We start from the raw sequence: 21,319 nt of genomic DNA, 5'->3' as shown, positions 1-21,319 counted from the left end.
TGAGAAAGGTGACAAACAGATTTCAAAACGGTAAAGAAGCATGCCAAGCCCAATACCCAAGGGAAGGGAGTTCTAAGTAGAAGCATTACTGAAATAGCAAGGAGACCACAGTACGGCCTAAAAGGCACTTTCATACTCAAGGGCACAGGACAGCTTTCAGTGCTCAGTTAGCATCTGCAGGGTTAGCATCTTAGTGCTTGCATCAAATTATTTAATTAATTAAAACTTTCTTCAACAAAAAATAACACGTGCAAACTGTGTAACACAGTACCTGACAAGGATACTAAAAAGTCAACTATTACTGGTTAAGAAAAAAGCAGAGCTCTTCCACCTGGAGTTGGGAGTGGTGAGTCTGAAAGCTAAATTCTTGCCTCATCCTTTCTGTAGCATACAGCACTGCTGGACACGGCTTACACTGCACAGAGCCACAGAGAAGACCCAGAACTTCTCTTACACAAGATAAGCAACAATACCTATCTTACCTGTCTAAAAGTTGCAATTAATAAATGGATTCTAAATTACATTGATCTGTACTGCTAATGTTAAAGCGCAATGAAAATTAGAGCAAGTCTGAATAATAAGCATCCCTTTATTTGCTGACGCCATTACAAAAAACAGATTACATTAGCAACAAAAAAGTGTTTTCTTGAAATCAGAGGCAGTTACTCCCCAAAATGTTAAGTAAAACAGTGTACAACATCAGTATTAAAATGTTAAATTTTATATTGTCTTCACCACTTTTGATCTTCTGAACAATTTTATTGAGCAAAATAAGATAAAAGATTACATGTTTATCTTCAGGAATGTAAAGGTCTAATTATTCAAACAGTTTTTATTATAAAACTAAACTCTGAAGGTGTCTACAGAGTTGGCTTTTTTTTTTCTCTCTTTAAATCAGTAGTCTAACAAGGATTAGAAAAGACAAAACTCTGTTCAGTGTTTCTGACAAAGTAGAAAGGGTGAAAACATAAATAAGGCTTTAATTTGGCAAAATATAATACAATGCCTTCTGTTATCCTTGAATGAACAGTTTCCCAGTTACTTCACTCTGTAAAAGATCAGAAAGAAAGAAATTCATTTTAAGGCAAGAAACAAAAGGCAATCAGAAGACATCTGTCAAACACCAAAAATACATATTCTATTTGATCTAGCATGGCTCTTTCAACTAGGATCAAAGCAATTACAGTAATGGTAATCAAAAACAAGAGAGAAATAGCAAGATTCAGAAGCTTTTGAGGTAGATTTAAAAATATGGGTGAAAATCTCAGACCAAATGGAGAATAATGTGAGGATTTAAAAATATTAGAAAATTTAAGAGAACATTGGGAATCCATTTTTATTAGTTCTACTCAAGAAAATATAAAGCTAATCAGGTGAGCAGCACTAAAATTTACAACTCTCCCCCCATGAATAAACAAAGTTTCAGACAGAAATTTTCTGAGGTCATGTGAAGCTTTCTAAGTCAGAATAATTTTAAGAAATTAAACTTCAAGGATGCCTGGTTTGCTTAGTTGCTTAATCATCTGCTTCAAGCTCAGGTCATGATCCTGGGGTCCTGGGATAGAGCCCTGTTTTGGGCTCTCTGCTCACTGGGGAGTCTGCTTCTCTCTCTCTGCCCCTACCATCTGGCTCTGCTCTCTCTCACATAAATAAATAAAATCTTTTTTTTCTTTTAAAGGAAATTAAACTTCAGAAAGTCATGAGAGAGACTAAAAAGACAACCAAATGCAATGTGCAAATTCTGACTAGATCCTGGTTTGGAAAAAATAGCTAAAAAAATATATGCAGTGTAATTGTGGAAACTTGACTATGAGTTTAATGCTGGATAATTTTATATAACTACTGGTTTTATCTGTTTGGACGTGATAATGGTATTATGGATTTATAAGAGAATGCTTTTGTTTTTCAGAAATGCATAATGAAGTATTTAGGGATAAAATGTCACGACATCCAAAAGTTACTTTCAAACAGTTTGACATCAACCAAATACGTATATACGTGTAAAGAGGTAAAGCAGGTGAAGGATGTGTGAGTGTTGCACTATTCTTACAACTTTTCTTTATGCGTAAACGTTTTCAAAATAAAAAGTTGAGAGGAAAAGAATGAGAAAGTTAAAAGGCAAAGTTACCACTGGCTATCATGTTCTTTAATTAAAAGCCAGATTAATGTCGGATCAGGCAGTCTACCTAGCCCACCAGAACAGGGCACTATTAAGTGCTGTATAAACACATCACAAAATATGAAAACCTGAGCTATAGGATAGCAAGTGTGAAGTGTAGAAATAAAAGCTAGTTTTTATCTGGAGCACTAATTCTTGTACTTCAATACCACTGTAAAAGAACATCTTTCTTTCAGAAACAAGAAACAACTACATCATAAAAAAAAATCTATTTGCCGCATGGAATAGGTAGAGCACATACGTACAGAACACGTACACAAAATTCCACCTCATTTTTTTCCGGATAACATTGAGAGCCTCTCCAACTCACTATTGATAAACCAAATGCTAATTTTAGGAAAAAATGAGAATTGGCAACACAAACTCTAAGAGGCTGGCAAAAAAGGATTAGACAGAATGAGGAGGGAAAAAAGCAGCAACATAAAAAGGTCAGAGCACAGAATGCCTGAATTACAGAAGCAAAGTACCAATTAAGAGCATAGGTAAGCACTGGGCAGAGCTCACCTCAATTTAAATCCCAGCTCACCTAGTTACTAGCCATATGACCTTGGGTAAATTATAGAAGCTTTGTGGATCTGTTGTAAAATGGGAATAAAAAAACAAATAATAACACCAACCTACGCCCTGCCCTGGGCTGTTGTCAAGATTAAGCAAATGACCCCAAGTCAGAAGCCTGTTCAAGCTTAGAATGATATTCATAAAGTGACTGCTATTAAAATTAACCTTCCTCCACAGGATTCCATAAACTGGTTCCAAGCTAAGAGAACTTGAGTGTTAATGGTCTGAATGTTTGTGCCCCACTTCCCACCAAGTTCGTATACTGAGATTCTAACCCCTAATGAAATGGCATTTGGAAGTGGTGGCCTTTGAAAGATTCCATCACCACGAATGGGATTAGTGTCCTTCTAAAAGGGACTCCAGAGAGCTCCCTTGCGTCTTCTGCCATGCACAGACCGTCAGAAATAAATATTATTTAAGCCACCCACTCTAAGGGATTTTGTTATAAAAGCCCAAACAGACTAAGACTCTGGAGTAGTGAAATCTTCTGAGATGGTCCAATATACAGTTTGAACACTTAGAAGACAAGCAAATATAAAACAAGGAAAAATAGATATCTGGGTACAGAAAAGCATACTTTATAAAGTACTAGTGTTGCTAGTCCAAAGCTTAAAAAAAAAAATTTCTTAATTCATATAAATGAAGGGAAGGGATGACAATCCAATCTTCTTAGGCTCTCAGAAATGAAACCCTTTCCTTATCACACCAAGGCCTATGGACTGACTTCAGCAGAGTTAGCATGTTTTAGAACTATTTTCAGTCTCTTATACTGGAAACTTATACTTTCTTATACTTTCAGTATCAAAATAAAGGCCTGTATTAGTTCTAGCAATCAGGAAATTACTAATGATCTCAGCAAAAAAGTTTTCATTGGAATGACATTCTAGAGCCCATGGAGCTGTTAATATAGTGAGTAAAGAAGTAGATACTGTGAGAACAGTTTCTTATTTTAAGAATCTCTATGAAACAGTGAGGTAAAAAAAAAAATTAAGGTGATAACCTGAAGGGAAATGCAAGGTTAAAATAAGACGTTAGAGCAGGTTTTCAAGACCTAACAGAAGAAGCATGTGCAAGGAAGAGAATAAGACTGAAGACATGGGAAAAAGTTACCCAATGAAACAGGAAGGTTATTTTCTAATGTGGAGAAGGGAGGTAATGTAGCAAAAGTTTAACTACAGGCAATGGAGAGGTCAGCTTACCAAGGATAAAAAATAAAGATACTATTATTTTTGCTGACAGGTTAAAAGAATGAGCTGGGTTTATCTACAAAGTCTTATAGAGTTGACTGACCTGAAATAGCATTTTAAAGAGAGTTTGTGTTAAGGTAGGCCAGAGGACAATCATTCCAGAAAAGCGAGACAGAATGGATGCCCCTATACCAAAATGGAGATCCATCCAACTTTTCCAGGACACCTAACCTATCTGGAGGGCAACAAAATTTCATAAAAATGGTTTGGTTAACGACAGGTTTATTTATCCTCAATTAAGCCTCTTACTTTAGGAGTTAAAAAATGGGATTTCTTTGATTATCTTTATTAGCAGACTTAAGTAAAAGTCAGTTAACAATTTAAAGAAATTGTGATGATCGGATATTCAATTCAGCATCTTATCTCAGTAAAAACATTATAGTCACTTTATTTTACCAAGTTATCAAAAAAAAAAAAATCACACAGATACTTTAACAGAACTAAGATTAGGATAAACTAAAGAAGCAATTGCCCACATTATGCAATGAACAAAACCTAGGTAAACAAGTCATAAGAAAGTTTGTTTTATAAGAAAGTCAGAGGAGGTAAAAATAAAAGGCCCCCTCCCTCTTTCAAATTGCAAGACCAAAATATATAAGAGATGGAAATAAAACCCCAAGAAAGCTAAAGCTGTCAACTGCAGGCGTTGAGAGAACGAGGGACTATTTCTACCAGGGGAACAAGAGCTCCTGTACTCCTAGTAAACCAACACTGCGCATACATTCACACACACTATGTAAATTACCCATAAACAGACAATAGTAGTTCAATTATTCTTACCTAATACCTGGTAGTGTTCTTTCTCCTTTGTGAGCTGTTGGTTTACTGCCTGAAGCAACTGCTGTAACTGTGTGACAGTCTGATTTAGACTTACAGACATCGTCTCCTTCTCAGAAGACTCCTAAAAGAGAAGATCACTTTTGATGAAAAACTCCAAACATAAGGAAAAGGCATTTGCAACCTAAAACAGAAAATACTTTATTGCTCTTTTAAATATAAACATGAAAAATCTTGAAAATGACATTAAAAATGAACAAAAAACCACATACAAAAATAGCATTTGCTATCTATCAGCACAAATTAGGTTGCATCAAAGAAAGCTATGTTGTAAATGTCACTAGGCCAACAAAGGGAAAAAATCCAGACCCTGCCTAATAGTTGTAAATCCATTTCTCCTTTCAGGAAAAAAATCTGCCAGACACTAAAGGGGAGCACATTCATAACAGTAAAAAGAAGTTCACATATATTGAGCTAGACAACAGCTCTGTTGTAAGTGCTACACACTCTTCTAAAATCTTTTATATAGTAACTTCATTTACTCCTTTAAACAATCCTACAGGTGGTACTATTATCATTGCCTTTCTGAGATGGAGCAACTAAAGCACACAGAGGCTAAGGAAAGTTGTCCAAAGTCACACAGCTACTAAGAAGCAGGGTCCGGATTCAAGCACAGGCAGTCTAACAAAGTCCGCGCTCTGAAAGCAGTACACCAAAATACTTCCAACACAAACATTAAATTAATGTAATATCTTACTAAACTAAAGTGAAAAACAAACATTAAAAAGAACACTGTATTTCAGATAAAATATCAGGAAGACAAGACAACCTTCAGTAAGAATGCAACATACCTGATGGAAGTACATTACAAAGTCATTGTTTTAGTCAGAGAAGGATCTTGCACATTTTTATTTTTCACCTAATTTACAAGGTAATTAGCATAGAGATTTAGGGTAAAAGAAAATGCATACCGCTTCTGGGGAAACATCACTATTCTCAATAACAGTAGTGTCTCCAGCAGCTTTTACGATTTTTGACTGGATAAGATCCAGCGACTGTTGAGCCTGTTAGGAAAACAATATGGTAGCTTCTAAATACTACAATGGAGTATTAGGAGAAGAAAAATGAGTGATTTTCTTATTTTGTACAAGATTGAGGTTCATCTCAAAATACAATGTACAGCCAATCTATTAAGATTTTTTTTTTCTCCAAAATGAAGTTTCCTCCCTGACCAGATTGTAAAAACATGCTGTCTTTAAAAAGTTCAAAAGGCAGAGAAAATGTGTAAAGAAATTAAAAGAAGAAATTACCACAGTTGATATTTAGGTTAACATTAGTCTAGATCAAGTATCAGCTGAATCTGGCTACAACCTGTTTATCTATAGCTCATAAGCCAAGAATTGTTTTTATATTTTTAGAGAGTTGTGTTAAAAACACAAAGAAGAAGAAGAAGAAAAAAAAACACCAAGAAGTGTATGTGGGAAAAACCATATATGTCCTACAAATCCTAAAACAGTGGCTTTCCTCTGACCATCTTGTCCAGATCCCTCTTGTACACATATATGTGCTAAGAGAAAATTTCATATAAATGGGCTTTTAACATACACGCTCTTTGATACTTTTTTTACAAAGCATTTTGTTAACTTTTTATATGAATATTTATGTGCATTTCTAATCAAGTGTTGCATAGTATTTCTGGTCTACAGATATGAGGCAGCTGTTTTCTACTGCATTATCATTTATAAATAACATGGTACGTCCATCCTTTAGCACCTGTTTACTATCCTTAATACCTGAGAAACTAAACTACTAGGCTAAAACTGCATGCTAGTTTTTTGTTTGTTTGTTTAAGATTTTACTTATTTTCTTGACAGAGAGAGTACAAGCAAGGGCAGTGGGAGAAGCCTGACATGGGGCTCAATCCCAGGACGCTGGGGATTGTGACCTGAGCTGCAGGCAGACGATTAACCGAGTTAGCCACACAGACACTCCTAAACTTGCATGTTTTATATTTTGATCAAAAAGGTCAAAAAATAAAATCATCTATCAAAGTAAATCATATTGCTCGTCCTTGACACCATATCATGAATCTACGTTTGAGCTCTGAAATAAACATCCTGAGTTCACATTTTGTCTACTGGTAATAGTAACACCAAAATAACTTGAAGCAATTCTGGATTCCTATACTTTTTTTATCATGCTAAATGTACACTTTATGGATTCCTAGACTTTTATATAACAATCAGAAGCTGTATCATACAAAAATATTTCAACTTTAAAAAAAGTGACATTTGTTTTGCTAATGACTCCTACAAACATAATCCTAGCTCTAAAGCAGCTTTAATATAAGCATATGTGAACGGCACGATTAAAAATATCTAAAAACAGAATTAAAAATAACTTGCTAAGCTAATGTAAAAAGTAAGAAATATAATCTTAAAAATTCCCCATTTATACACAAGATTAAGAAAGTCTATTTCCATGAAGAAACAAAAGGAATAAATTTCCGAAACATCAGAGGTCTACACATTTTAAATCTATAAAAATCAAAGGAAACATACTTTGTAAGCAACTACATAGGAAAATCCCAACAAAACAATATATGGATGTGGCCAAATTTTTTTAAAGAGTACCTACAATTACATTTAAAACTTAATCTATACTTCATAAAACAATCACTTATATAAATGTGTTGAAATAATGAAGCAAATTAAGAATGGAAAATAAGCCAAAAAGTTTAGTTCCAAAAATGTAACTGTAGAATAAACAGCTTAAATTTATAAACACATTAATATGCAAAAAAAACCCCATAAATCCAGAATTAGCAGTATGTTTTACTTAAGATTCAAGGCACAACACAGCATGATGATATAGCATCTTCAAGACAAGCAGTGTCTTACCTTATGCAAGTCACCAGCTACCTTCTGTCTTTCACTTTGTTCAGTTCTAAGCTTTGTGAGTGTTTCATTTAACTGTGTCTTTAACTGTAAAAATAAAGGGAATACTACAATTAACTTAATTTGCATTCCTCTTTGATTGAGACCTCTAGAAGAATGAATGAGAAAGAATGGGATCGCTAACAGTTATTATGCACAGTGGATTAGCCAATATGCTGCACCAGATGTATAGAAAAGCTAAGCAGTGGAGGTTTCCATCTGGAAAGCTAAATATAAGAAAAGCTACAGAAACAAACTATGGTTCAGAATAGAAAACTGTAAACGTAAAAACAAAAATTATCACATTCCAGTAAAGTGCCTTTTTTTTTTTTTTTTTTTTAGTAAAGTGCCTTTTAAAAGTATTACTCTTCACTATTCATAAAGTATTTCATTCACAGTTAAATTATTTCAAATTAAAAGGCAAGTAGCCAGAAATTTTACTCATTAGTTTAAGGCTTTCTGACCTATACAGTTAAGAGTCAACTGTGTATTTTAAGAGACACTGAACAGATGAATCTGTAAATGAAATCCATAAAATGAAAACTTCAAAAATTTAAAAGTTTTGATCATCTTTTAAATCATCACTAAAAGAGATCAGTGTAAGATCACACCAGCCTAATTATACAAGCGATGTCTTAAAATATACTTCTCAGTAGTCAATTTGTCCAGTTATAAAGTTCTATAAACTCTATTGCCAATACATAATGCCTCTTCTCATGATAAATGTTCCAATTAAATATGCATAAGGGAAATGGACTACACTGACAACAAATAACTTTATTAAATTCATCCAGTTAACAGATTTTGCCACACACCAATAGGTGCAACATTCCAAACAGTTTCTGGAGACCTAATAGAGAGAAATGTAAGATACTAACCTTTTGAACTGGAGAAAGAACTAGTGAGGGACATTTCATTTGGGGAACTCTATCTAAATACTTCAGTTTTTGCTCCTTCACTTAACTCTATTTAGCACATCAGAAAGATTATTCCTTCAGCTCCCAAACACAAAACGTATGTATAGGCAAACAAAGTTATTTTATCTTAAAATGTAGCAACAGTTATCCTGACCTGAGCAAACAAACTGAAAAACTAAAAGATTATGAATTCAAGGCAAAAATAAGAAATACCATTTAAAATGGTGCCCCTTAACAGAAGTAGAGAGGCAAAAATACAAAAAGAACATTAGGCTGAATGAAGACTCAATTATAATCCTATGGGTATGATGCCTCTGTTGGGAGTCAGCTACTAAGCACCAAAGTTAAAAGTAAAATCTCCAATAGTTAAAGTTAAAATGATTTTTAAAAAACACATTCTAGGGTAGAGCTTATGGCTTGTAGGTATGGCATAACCACAGTCCTGATCTGTGCAATATATAGCAAGCATATATATAAAACTTCACACTGCAGTGGGAATTATTCGATTAAATAAAATGAAAATAAGTAAAACCAAAATTTTATTTCGAAAATAAAGAGGGGAGCTCTATGTGTACATTTCAAAGAGCCCTACTTTGAAAACTCATTCCCATAAATCACTGCCATAACACAGAAGACCAACTACAAATGAGTGAGTTAAGAAATTTTTGATACATAGAGTAGTACTAAGAAAGTTCCAAACTATGCAGGGTTAATTTGGGGTAAGGAGAAACTTACTATGATCTTCCTAGAGTTCATTCAGATATTTCAAATTTAGTCAAGTGTTATAACAATTTTTCAGTCACAGAAAGACATAATTATTGTTTGAAACATACAAGATAGTCATATTTATCTAACAGCTAAGCTTGTCATAATCTGTAAATTTCTAGAAAATTTAAGAATGGGAATATAGGGTATTCTATGTCTTTATAAGGCATTTAACTTTATAAGACAACCATAGTTGTCTTTAAGTCTACAGTTTTAGAATTACTATATTCTAAATGTTATGTTGATGATAAAGAACTTCACAAGCTTTCTGTTATCTATAATCAATAGAAAGACCAGTTAAAATAAGAAGCTGGAATGAATTGTTGCCCCTGAATGAAGAATATGTATCTACAATCTTCAGTAATCTCCTTTCAGATTAGAAAATAAGAGGTCCAGTTAACTATCATTAGCTCTGAGAAGAGAATCTTCACAATTCAGGCAATCTTTATTTGTTTCACTTCTTTTTTCACTGAAAATAATGCTAAGAAATTAGGTTTTATAAAACATGAATTTTTTTCTGGAAAAGAGTTGCAAGCCAAACATGCCATTGTTAGGAGCTAAGAAAAAAGGATCATCTTAGGGAGTCAAGAAAAGAAAAGATCATCTTAAGAGTCATCAGAATATGAAGATTATCTTAAACTTACAAAAATGCCAAGCTAAAGATGTTAGCAAGGAGAAAGTTTGGATGGTTTCTCCACATGTCAACACAAGTGTTTTCAGAGCCTACTTGATACCCAGTGGAGAACAAGCTTCTTACCAAATTTAGCTCTTCATTCTGTCTTACTGCTTCAGAATATGAATCATCAAGTTTTTTCTGCAATTCAGTCAACAGATCTTTCAGCTGCAATGAAGTTTAGAGTTTAAGATTGATCTCCTTATGATATCCCATGTTTTGTATGCTACTTGGAAGTTCTGCCACAAACAATGTACACTGAAATATTTTATCACTATTATAAACTTAAATTGAGAAGCAAAGTGGAAAAAATTCTAAGTACCTCTCTGACTTCTGTAACATAGGTAGATCGTTCAATTTCTGCCTTCTCTAGTTCCATTTCCAAATGCTCTCGTTCTCTTCTCAGCTAGCAACGCAACAAAGAAGAAAAGTTATCACATTTAAGAACTCCTTTCATGATGCTCCCCCACAATGGAAAGTTATGACATGTACAAATACAACACTGTATCATCTCAAACACTACCAAGATGTTCTTAAAAGTGTAACAACTGTATCATTAAAGAAGTCTTAAAACACAGATCTTAAGACAACCCTTAATGCTAAAACTGAGTCCACAGGTTATATACAAATCAAGCAAGGAAATAACATACATTTTCAATATCTTTATTTTCTCTTCTTAATCGCTCTAGCTCTTGTTCTGAAGATGTGAATGACAACTGCATCTGAAATATGAAACAATTATATGACCAAGTAATCAAGGATAGAGAGGCTTCTATCTCGTAGAATTTTAATCAAACTTCAGAGGTTTTGAGATCTTATTTAAAGCCATACTGAATTTTAAAAGACCTTGAAAAGGAGAGCATGACATTTAACTTGATCTAAATTGTAGTCAAAACCTACTCCATTTGCATGATATTAAGGCCCAGCTCAAGGTGTGGGTTTTTTTGGGTTTGTTTTTTTTACAACCAACGAATAACTGGTCCTGGCCATATTTAATTCCCAAATACATTAACATAGAATACCACCAACAACCCTAAATTCTGCACAGGCTGGCCCAAGAAAACAAGTGAGCAACAGATTACACTCTTTACTTTCCCTTTAATTGTAATTTTTAATTAAAGTATAATTGACATATCATATCCTGTAAGCTTCAGATGTACATTACAGTGATTTGATACTCTCTTACATTACAAAATGATCCCCACGAAAAGTCTAGTTACCATCTGTCCATACAAAGATGCGACAACAGGACCCATTAACTTTTTCTTGAATACTATATCATGGGGTCACATATCAACATTGCAAAGTTTGTTCTGAACCCCCAATTCTTTGCCTTATATTACCACATAGTAGTTCTACAACCTCCAAAGCACTCTGCATTCTAGATTACCACCTTTCAGTCAAACTTTGAACCACCTATTCTCAAACATGGGTGGGCATCAGAATCAGATGTGGGGGCCCTTCAAAACACACACTGCTGTCCCCACAGAGTTTCAGGTTCAGAAAATCTCAAGTGGGGCCCAAGAAGGAGCATTTTTAACAAGTTTCCAGGTTGTACTGCCACTGCTGATTGAGGGCCCACACTCTTGAGAACCACTAGCTCTATGCTTTTCTAAATACCTGTTTAATAGTCTTCTGTGATTCATCGACCTTAACCTTCCATTTATTTTCTTCTTGCTCCACACTTCTCTGTAGCTTCTGTAAAATTCCTTCCTAAAGCAACAGTATAGTTGTTTTGAAAAATTCATGTGTTAATGACAAGATAAACTATTTAAAGCCACTAAGGAGTAAGTTAATAATTTAAAAATAAAACCAAAAAGTAGATTAAAAAATCATTTCCTACTGTTTCTGCCAGGACAGATTTATATTTTTCACACTCGAGCTGTAACAATGTATGCATTTCATCAGCTTCTTTCAACTTGTGCTCTAGAACCTACAAAGAATGAAATAAAGAAAAATTCTCTAGTTTTGCCAGTTTTGTGTGGTTCAAATTTGCTCCTGTATTTAACGGTATATTGTGACAAATGGTTTCTAACTGTTTTATAGTGAGATATTACATTTCAACCTTATTAGGTAGTAATAAAGTTCAATGACCTTTTTGGTCATTTAGGCTTTACTAATAAAACTCCCTGAGTCTGATTACTACAAAATATATAATACAATTTATAATAAACAGGCTTATCATTCTTTAGCAGGATGGTTAAAATCAAAGCAGAACCACATGTGAAGTCAAGTCACAACGCCTATGCTACACACACGGAAAAGAGGATTTTATTCATGCCACTTGAGATACATATAAATCTTCCAAATTTAAGCAAAGATAAAAACACATCTAGATTCTGAACTCTTAATGATGTATTTGGGGATACTTTAGCAAACCAGTCAGTTTCTACCTACCTACCTCAACTGATCTTTACTTTTTAAACCCAGGCTAAAAAGAGAGTAAGAGATAGTTAAATACACAGTTTTAAAAATGATTACGATACAGAGTTAAACAGCAAACATTAGCTTTTTGTACTTATCAAAGGCAATGAAGATTTATAGCATTTCTATCAAAATTTATACAAAATGAAACCACTTTCTTATACTTTCTCAAAAGGTCATTATTCTATTCATAATTATATACTTTATCTTTCCAAACTTAAAAGACAAATTCTGATTTATTTCCTTCTTCCATGTCTGGTTATAACACAGATACTTCATTTCTTGAACTAACCTTAACCTCCTCTGAACCTGAAGTTTCAGCCACACATTCTTTTGCCTTCTTTTCAAATCCACGCAACCACTCACCATAATTCTGTAAAAGAGAAGCCAAAATAACCGATTTCCAAAAATATTTAAATGAAATAGGTAAAACATTTTAAACAACCAAATTAGATGACTATAAAAAAACAAAAAACAAAACAAAACAACAACAACAACAAACCTAAAGACAAACACCACCTCCCTGGAAATTTCAAAAAACATAATTGCTGGGGCACCTGGGTGGCTCAGTGGTTGAGGATCTGCCTTTGGCTCACTCAGTTTTTTCTTTTCCCCCCAACTCAGCTTTTGATCCCAGGATTCTGGGATTGAGTCCTACATCAGGCTCCCCCCTCCCCTACCCCCCCTGAGAGCCTGGTTCTCCTTCTCCCTGTGTCTCTGCCTCTCTCTCTTTGTATCTCTCCTGAATAAATTAATAAAATCTTTAAGAAAAAATAGAATTGCTGCATAAATTGTACCTAACCCACCTTGAAAATAAACACTAAAAATATACCTCTATATTACCACCAAAATCATACCTTATTTACTTTGAGCAAGGATATCTACCACTGAACTCTGGACTTACATATAGAGCTATGCACTCAATTAATTCCAGCTTCTACCACTTACTAGTGCCAGGACTAATAGAGTCAATCTTTAAAACAGAGAAAACTGAAAATAAATTTCAAAACTTTTCTTGGGTAAACCAGTTCTCAAAAACTAAGTATTCTGAGTTTATAAACTAAGAGTTTAACTGAAAATATTCAGAGGATTTCAAACTATGAAGGTACTCCAGGGATTCTGGAAATACTTTCAAAATAAATACTTAAAATGAAATGTTTTTAAAATCATAATGAGAGATGATAAGAATACATCAACATTTACTTGTTTAAAACCAACAAAAAAATCCTGATAGGTTAGCTGATGCCAACACAAGGCATATATTTTGGTTTTAGTCATTATTCTAAATTTTAGAATAAATTATGCTATATTTTTTATGCTCCTTGTCCAAATTTTAAACTCTGATATAGAGTATTTGTTTAAAAGAGTAGAATAAGAGGAAATTTGATTTAAAATCTCTGGTTTAGTTTACTCTAAGAAAAAATTAAAAAAACAAAAAAACAAATGAAATTTCTATTAACTGCTCACATTTAAAGCTTTACTTATGTGGCCTAATCAGAATCCTCTATACTCTATTAAATAAGAATAAAAAATAAATAGAGCTGGACGCTAAGACCATCCCACAGAACAAATTGTCAAAAAAAAAAAAAAAAGCCTCTTTTTTTTTTTTTTTTTTTTAAAGATTTATTTTTGAGAGAGCGCGCGCATGCGCGCAAGCATCTGGTGCGGGAGGGGAAGCATAGAGGGAGGGAGTCTTAAGCAGACTCCACATTCAGTGTGGAGCCCAATGCAGGGCTTGTTCTCACATCCCTGAGATCTTGACCTGAGCAAAACCAAGAGATGGATGCCTAACTGACTGCAAAACCCAGGCATCCCCAAAAAGCCCATTTAAAAAAAAAAATTACATTCTTATATTATAAATTTAATCCAAGACCAAATGTATGCTATTAAAGTCCTACTTAGCTTCAAATACCAGGATTCAGTAAAAGTTAAAGTCAGCTGAAAAGCTGATTTAACTGCTTAAAGTTTATAAACGTTCTTCTAGGTTACATAGTTTAGATCTCTCCTATACAGATTTGCTTAGCAGAAAAACAATAGAAAACAGTAAAAAATTTTTTACTTCATGTACAAGACCCCTTTGTATCTACTAACTATATTAACTTAAGATTAAATTTCATTAACATTGTTTTAATGTAAGTTAAATAGAGGAGCTTATCCTTCACATTTTTAAAAACATAAAAATGCTACACTTTTTAAGTAGTAGAGTTAATATACTTCTCAAATACAGATTACATGCAGAAATATTTAACTTTTAACAAGTGATGAACAAAAGCCAAATATCATCATCCAAGTCTTATGGTGATTTATAAATATTTACAGTGTCAAAAACATGGCTACTGAGGGTAATATTGCTTTAAGAATGAATCTGTTACATTAAGAATTTTTAATGCTGGTGATCTTATACAATCTTTAAAGAACAGATAGTATAATCACTAACTGTTGGCTCATAAAAACACTGCCAAATAAATCTCTCAATTTATTTCCATTAAGTAATAAAATTATAAAGTAGGAATAAAGAAAAAAAAAAAACAGGTCATGGCCACAAAAGAAACAAATATGAAATAGATGAACAACAACCTCTTTTTTCTAGGCTCCATGTAACAGCCTAGAACTACTAGGCTCTCAACCACTATAACAAATAATGTATCCTTCAGTCTGTTCAGTACAAGTTGTCTCATCATTTGAACCCACAGAGTAGATAGCTACTAAAGTGATCAAACCTGAATGTACCCTCAACAGTGACAAAGGAAAAAAAATTTTTGCTTCTTGTACTAGTTAAATGTAGACTGTCTGTAGATATAATCTGAGAGTAACAGCTAAACTCACACTACATATAAAATAGGCTATGAAGTTTACTTATACCACACTTAGCACACACAGAAAGAAGAGCCAAGAGCTCCTTGGATAAACAGCTGATTCCAAGTTTGGGGCAGAAAATGTAAATGATAAATCAGAAACATGTTGTCATACCACAAAGTAAAGCAGCTATGAAAGTTTAGCAGTGCTGTGTCAAAAAGGATTTGAGATTTGATAGCCAGCCTAAATAAGTTCCAATGGGCCAAAGAAAAATATGGAGACATTTACAGACCTCATGATAGAAGTGCACAATACTGCCATGAAGAAGTTTTGCCCCATTCAATCCCACCTCCAAAATACTAAGCCTGAGTTTCATCAGGCCTCTACTAACTACCAATTTATAGGAATAAAAGGACAGACAACACACTGACACTACAAGAATGCAGTCAATTAAATTCAGACTGGGAAATTTCATATGAAACCATTAAGCTTAAAAGGTGGGAGGGGGCGCTGGGGGGCATAGTTAGCTAAGTGTCTGATTCTTAATTTCAGCTCAGGTCATGATCTCAGGGTTGTGAGATGGAGCCCACGCTGGGTGTGGAACCTACTTAAGATTCTCTCTCCCTCCCTCAAGGAAAGAAAGAAGAAAAAAAAGTTGGGGAAGAGAGGTGTAGCTGACATATTGGAGAGGATCTATGGAATCAAAAAGATCTAAGAGACGTCTTAAACCAATTACATATCGACCTTACTTAGGTCGTGATTATAACAAACTACAGTAAGCGGTTGTTATTTCATTAAAACTGAAAATGTATATGACAAATGGAGAAATGCATTGGCAAAATAAATGAAATTAAGGATTTTTAATGTAATTTTTTTAAAAGAGATTTTTTTTTTTTTTTTTTTTTTTATTTATGATAGTCACAGAGAGAGAGAGGCAGAGACATAGGCAGAGGGAGAAGCAGGCTCCATGCACCGAGAGCCCGATGTGGGATTCGATCCCGGGTCTCCAGGATCGTGCCCTGGGCCAAAGGCAGGCGCCAAACCGAGGCGCCACCCAGGGATCCCTTAATGTAATTTTTTAAAGGAATCCTTATCTTTCATAAATACATACTAAAGTAATTTCAGATGATATGCTCTGATGTTTGACTTACTTCCAAAGTGTCTAGGAAGTATAGGAAAGGAGGTAAAACAAGACTGTGTATTGATATATGGGGTACATCAGGCTCATTATGTTATCGGAGTGTGTATACAATTTTCCATTAAAATAAAGCTTAAAGAAAGATATAACACCATTTTAGGAAACTATATGAACTCTCACTGGCTTTCTCTACCCTCAAATATTCACTGTAATAATTCTCTGAATCAAAGCTACTTTTTCTCTCTCATTTAACCTCAAGTAAAGCAAGTTATTCTGAATTATCCTCAAGACTTTTCCTTAAAGAAGTTAACAGATGACCAAAATCTTGAGCCTTGGTATGAAAAAAGCCTGGTTCAAAGTATTAAACATATTTCATTAAAAAATAAAGTGTTCTAAAGCTAGAACCAATCATTTCTATTAAGCTCTATTTTGGGGCTCCTGGGTGGCTCAGTCAGTTAAGTGTCCAACTCAGGTCTTGGCTCAGGTCTTGATCTCACCATCATGAGTTAGAACCCTGTTGGGCTCCATGCCCAGTGTGGAGCCCACTTAAAAATAAATACATAAATATATAGATACATAAAATAAAAATAAAATTAAGCTCTGTTTTGAATAAAGCCATTAAAAACATAACTGGCTTAAACGTTAAGCAATATTTCTTTCCCAAATGTTCATGTTCCCCTAAATAAGATATGTAAATTTTATAGCATACAAAAGAGTATCAGTTGAATAAACAGAAATGAGTTTTGAACCAAGTTATCTTCCCTAATCAAAAGCACCCTAGGTTAAAAATGGAAAAAATTAAGAATAGATGTACTTCTAAACCAAGTGCAGAATGCAAATGCTGCTTATTCATAACTTCCTTAAATAATGATAAAGAGGACACATTTAAAGAAATGATAAACCAATCTTACCAAATTAGGAGGAACAGACACCTTTGGAAATAATTTTTTGAGAACTTCTTTAGCTTCTAATTCAATAGCTTCTACATATTGTTGTCTTTCCTAAAGCAGAAGATGAACCAAGTCAAACTTACAAGATTATAGAATTTTTAAAAAAAATCTTTCAAGCTCCAAGGGAGGAAAAAGTCACAATATTTAAAAAAAAATCATCTTGATACTGATGAAAGTTAAAATTCCTCATTTCAAAATATTAAAATGCTTGCATAAGAAAAAATCTGCAAAATCTCTAAAGCATCCTAAATAACAATGTCTTGTATTAATTAAGCCAAGGCAGTATCTCATAACATGGACATTTTCCTTGCTGTTAGAAATCAAGTGATCTGCTCTTCTAAAAACAATTAAAAAAACAAAGAACAAAAAAAAATTAAAAATAAGCTTCCTATAGCTAAAAGTTTAAACTACATGTATAAAAACCAAAAAACACTTCCTATAGCTAACACTTGAACTACATGCAAAAAGATGCACCTGAGCAACATAACTGAGGCTTACTGGCTGGGCAATCTCTATTTAAAAAAGGCATCACTGCTGGACTATAATGCCGTGAGATTAAAAAGGCAACTTTCACATTTCCAGCTTCAAGGTCAAGTGAAGTTACTTATGCTAAACAAAGAAAAAAATAGGCCATCAAAATTTGATGGGTGGTACTTTATGGGAAAAAGAGAAAAGAAAAAAGAGGAAAAACTGATGGCAATTAATTCACCAATACCAAGCATCAAGAAGAATAATTATGACACAGGGACTCTGTCAGCTGTAAATTTATGACAAATGCATGTCTAAATCTGGTGATTTTAAAACCAGCTATAATGGATATCAATTATTAACTCAAAACCATGGTTTGTCAAAATTAGGGTAATGACTTGATCACACGCAAAATAAAAATCTAATAAATCATCTCTACAAAACTAAAAAAATGACAGCTAAAAAATGCACATCTAAAACAAGCCAAGAAAAAAAAATACTTGTGAAGTTCAACAGGTGACAAGAAGGCAAGCAAGCTAGCAACATCTCAACCCTATCTTTCCCACATCATTTAAATGTTACTTTTGAAACCCATTACTGAGATAAGATGCACACTCATCAACTGAAATCTAAATAATATGAAAATCTAAAATTACACAATAAAGTTAGAGATTCACCACATGCTATACACACACACACACACACGAAACTTACTTTATTCAAGATTAGTGGCAGTATTTTTACCAGATGTTTTAATGGAGTATTTTCAGTGATTCAATAAAGTCCACTATTTCTCAGAAACACACCCACCTAACTGGATAAGATACATTCACTCCAGGAAAACTAAATGCTAATTCAGAATGTTATTTCACAATTAAGAGGTCATTTTAATCATCTGACCATAGAAGTCGTAGAACAATCGCTAAAGAAAAACAGGAAGAGAATACTGTGCAACCAAGTGTTTTGGAAAACTTTCCAAGGGAAAAAGAATCTAAGTAAAAGAAGCAACTGTCTAACTTATAACAAGACACAGAAAAATGAGAAGTTACTTTTGATCTGTACTAACTTTCCATTTTTAACATTTAAAAAATATTCCATTTGATATAGCAGCTTGGTTGTGGATAGCAATTTCCATTCCACTTTACTCTGGAAAAGATCTAATATTGAAAATTGCTATCTTTTTCTAAATATAATATATATGAAGTATCTTTCAAGTGAACGTATCATTTATAGTAGCTCTTCAAAAATATTTGCTACTTTAAAGATAATCCTGAAAAAGCAGTGTATCACCCTCTCTCACATTTTAGATAAGCTTATTGTTCCTTATTTATCATCTAATACACAAAAGGAATTCTACAGTTATTTCTCCTTCCAGCATAACTTGTGGTTTTCTGAGTCAATCACTTTATACCTAGACTATTTGAAAACAGTCTAAATTCCATTAAAATAGAGAAAGACTGTAAATTCTATTCTCTTTAGATAATTAGCTATGCAAGAAGCTACTACCATGCACTTGATGATGAGTTTGTTTTGTTTTGTTTTTTGTTTTTTTTTTGTTTTTCTTTTGTTTTTTTTGTTTTTTGTTTTTTGTTTTTTTTTTTGGTGATGAGTTTTGAAAGAAGGGTCAATTTTTATACTCATCACTGAGCACATGAGGAAACATGGATAAATTTTAGTTCTCTTTTAGAAACAATATGCAAGAATGCCTACACAGTAGCCTGTTAATTTCTTGCAGGAATGGTATAGTAAGGGAGTAGCACTTCCCCAAACCCCAATCTCATGAACAAATAAAAGCTAAAGGTCCAGGTGTTAAGAGTAAAAAACAAAGTAACAGAAACAACCAGAAACTACACTAGAACCCTCACTGTTAATAGAACTGACTTCAGCCACTTCCAATAAAACAATATCCTACCTAACCTAGCTTATTCTGTTCCCTGGCCTAGATTTCTCTAGTCCCAGTATCTGTTCACTGTCTCACATTTAGGTTTTAGTGAAAATTAAGGCAGGGGAATAGGTACAGAAATAAATACAAATCTATCACACAAGAGAAAAAATAACAACATATATGTGATTTAAAAAATTTACAGAAACTATCCTACTTTAAAAAGAAGTCCTCCAAATGTCATTAAGACCTACATTTAAAATTTAACAAGTTACTGCAATCCACAAAATACTTCCAGAACGCTCAACTAAATCACATAATTAACTTTATTAAGTCATCTACAAAATTCAATACTTCTGTTCCACGTTTATTCTTTCCAGGAATTTTCATAATGCTTGACTAAACTGGCACATTAATTTGTCTCCATCTTTAAGAACAACTCTTCTTAATTACAATTCATTAGAATCTTCAAATTCATGGAACGACAAACTCATGGAGAGTATCTTTTATTGTTTTGAAGACAGAGGGAGCTCTATGTTTCAGGAGTACTTTTTACATACTCAGGTCAAGAGAATTATTTCTTCTATTAATAGCCATACTAAACATAACACATACCTCATTACTGTCTAGCCACTTCAAAACCTTAAGTTTAATCTTAACGCCATCTCTTCTAAGAAACCACTCAGAATTGATCCCTTCCCTCTACTTAGCACTTTGATCATTTTCTACCTTCTGTGAATCATCTTGATGCGCCCAAACAACCTCTGAGAGTTTGTGTACATCAAGATATTCAAATGTGTTTGTTGATTCAGTTAGATTTGGGGGGAGGGGTCAGGGTTTTTACCAAAGTGCCCTTAACCAACCCACGAGGCATACAGTGTGACAGGAGCTTACATGGGTAGCACAGGTCTCCTGAGATTCTTCAGCTTAAAGCAGGAATCATCAAAGCTCAGACAATCAGGTAATCACAACAAATTGCATGCCCAAAATTAAAGCTTCAAAGAGTAGATGAAAAAAGCAGAGATGACAGAGATGATAAATGTGGATGATAAGGAGATTTTATATTTAAATTGCAGTAAAATTAAATGCTTTAGTCTGATTTTAAGACAAGCTGCAGATTTTCTCTGTTCAATGGATTGCTTCTAGGAGTTAGCATTACAACCTTGGAAGTCTTGTTCACTTTGTCCTGCAGCATTTTTTCAGTTGATGCCAATGCTTCCATTGCTTCCCAGTTTTTCTCCCGAAGGTCCTAATCATTTTTAGAAAGAATGATTTCAGTTTATCCATTATTGAAAGATTTTTGCTTTTTACTTCATCAGTATTTTGCACTGCATTTAAATGCTGGTTACTGCAAAATTATTTCAATGGGAAATATGTATATTAGCAAAAAAATAAAAGGCAATGTTTAGAAGTCTGAATGAGAAAATAAAGATGCCCACTTCCCATGTTTTAGTATACACACCAGATATGCCAGCTATAGAGTAATTACTGTGCACATGTGACAAAGAAGAAAGCATTCAAAAGTAAACACACAAACCAAGATAAAAATATGATTTCAGGTACACCAAATATTAGAGGATTAAAGACAGGGCAAATACACAAGTACAGC

The 21,319-nt window shown here is 33.7% G+C and overlaps 1 protein-coding gene across 13 annotated transcripts in view; it reads right to left on the bottom strand.

The window, feature by feature from the left end:
* Positions 1–569: 569 nt before the first annotated feature.
* The window catches only part of KTN1 (kinectin 1), a 105,128-nt gene continuing 84,378 nt past the window's right edge, over positions 570–21,319 (bottom strand). For 3 of the 13 annotated variants that reach the window (XM_072838676.1, XM_072838678.1, XM_072838677.1), the window contains 12 exons: positions 20,873–20,959; positions 17,322–17,411; positions 12,769–12,849; positions 11,896–11,985; positions 11,673–11,765; positions 10,703–10,774; positions 10,375–10,458; positions 10,137–10,220; positions 7,662–7,745; positions 5,733–5,825; positions 4,765–4,885; positions 570–1,048 (listed from right to left, as the gene is read on the bottom strand). In XM_072838676.1, coding sequence (XP_072694777.1) covers positions 1,044–1,048; positions 4,765–4,885; positions 5,733–5,825; positions 7,662–7,745; positions 10,137–10,220; positions 10,375–10,458; positions 10,703–10,774; positions 11,673–11,765; positions 11,896–11,985; positions 12,769–12,849; positions 17,322–17,411; positions 20,873–20,959 — 984 coding nt within the window. In that variant the 3' untranslated portion in view covers positions 570–1,043. The remainder of the gene's footprint in view (positions 1,049–4,764; positions 4,886–5,732; positions 5,826–7,661; positions 7,746–10,136; positions 10,221–10,374; positions 10,459–10,702; positions 10,775–11,672; positions 11,766–11,895; positions 11,986–12,768; positions 12,850–17,321; positions 17,412–20,872; positions 20,960–21,319) is intronic. The other 10 variants (XM_072838679.1, XM_072838682.1, XM_072838680.1 and 7 more) reach the window with 7 other exon arrangements.

This window comes from Canis lupus, chromosome 9 (genome assembly GCF_048164855.1).
Source record: "Canis lupus baileyi chromosome 9, mCanLup2.hap1, whole genome shotgun sequence".
Classification (NCBI taxonomy): Eukaryota; Metazoa; Chordata; class Mammalia; order Carnivora; family Canidae; genus Canis; species Canis lupus.
This window is presented reverse-complemented; position numbering and strand designations above follow the sequence as displayed.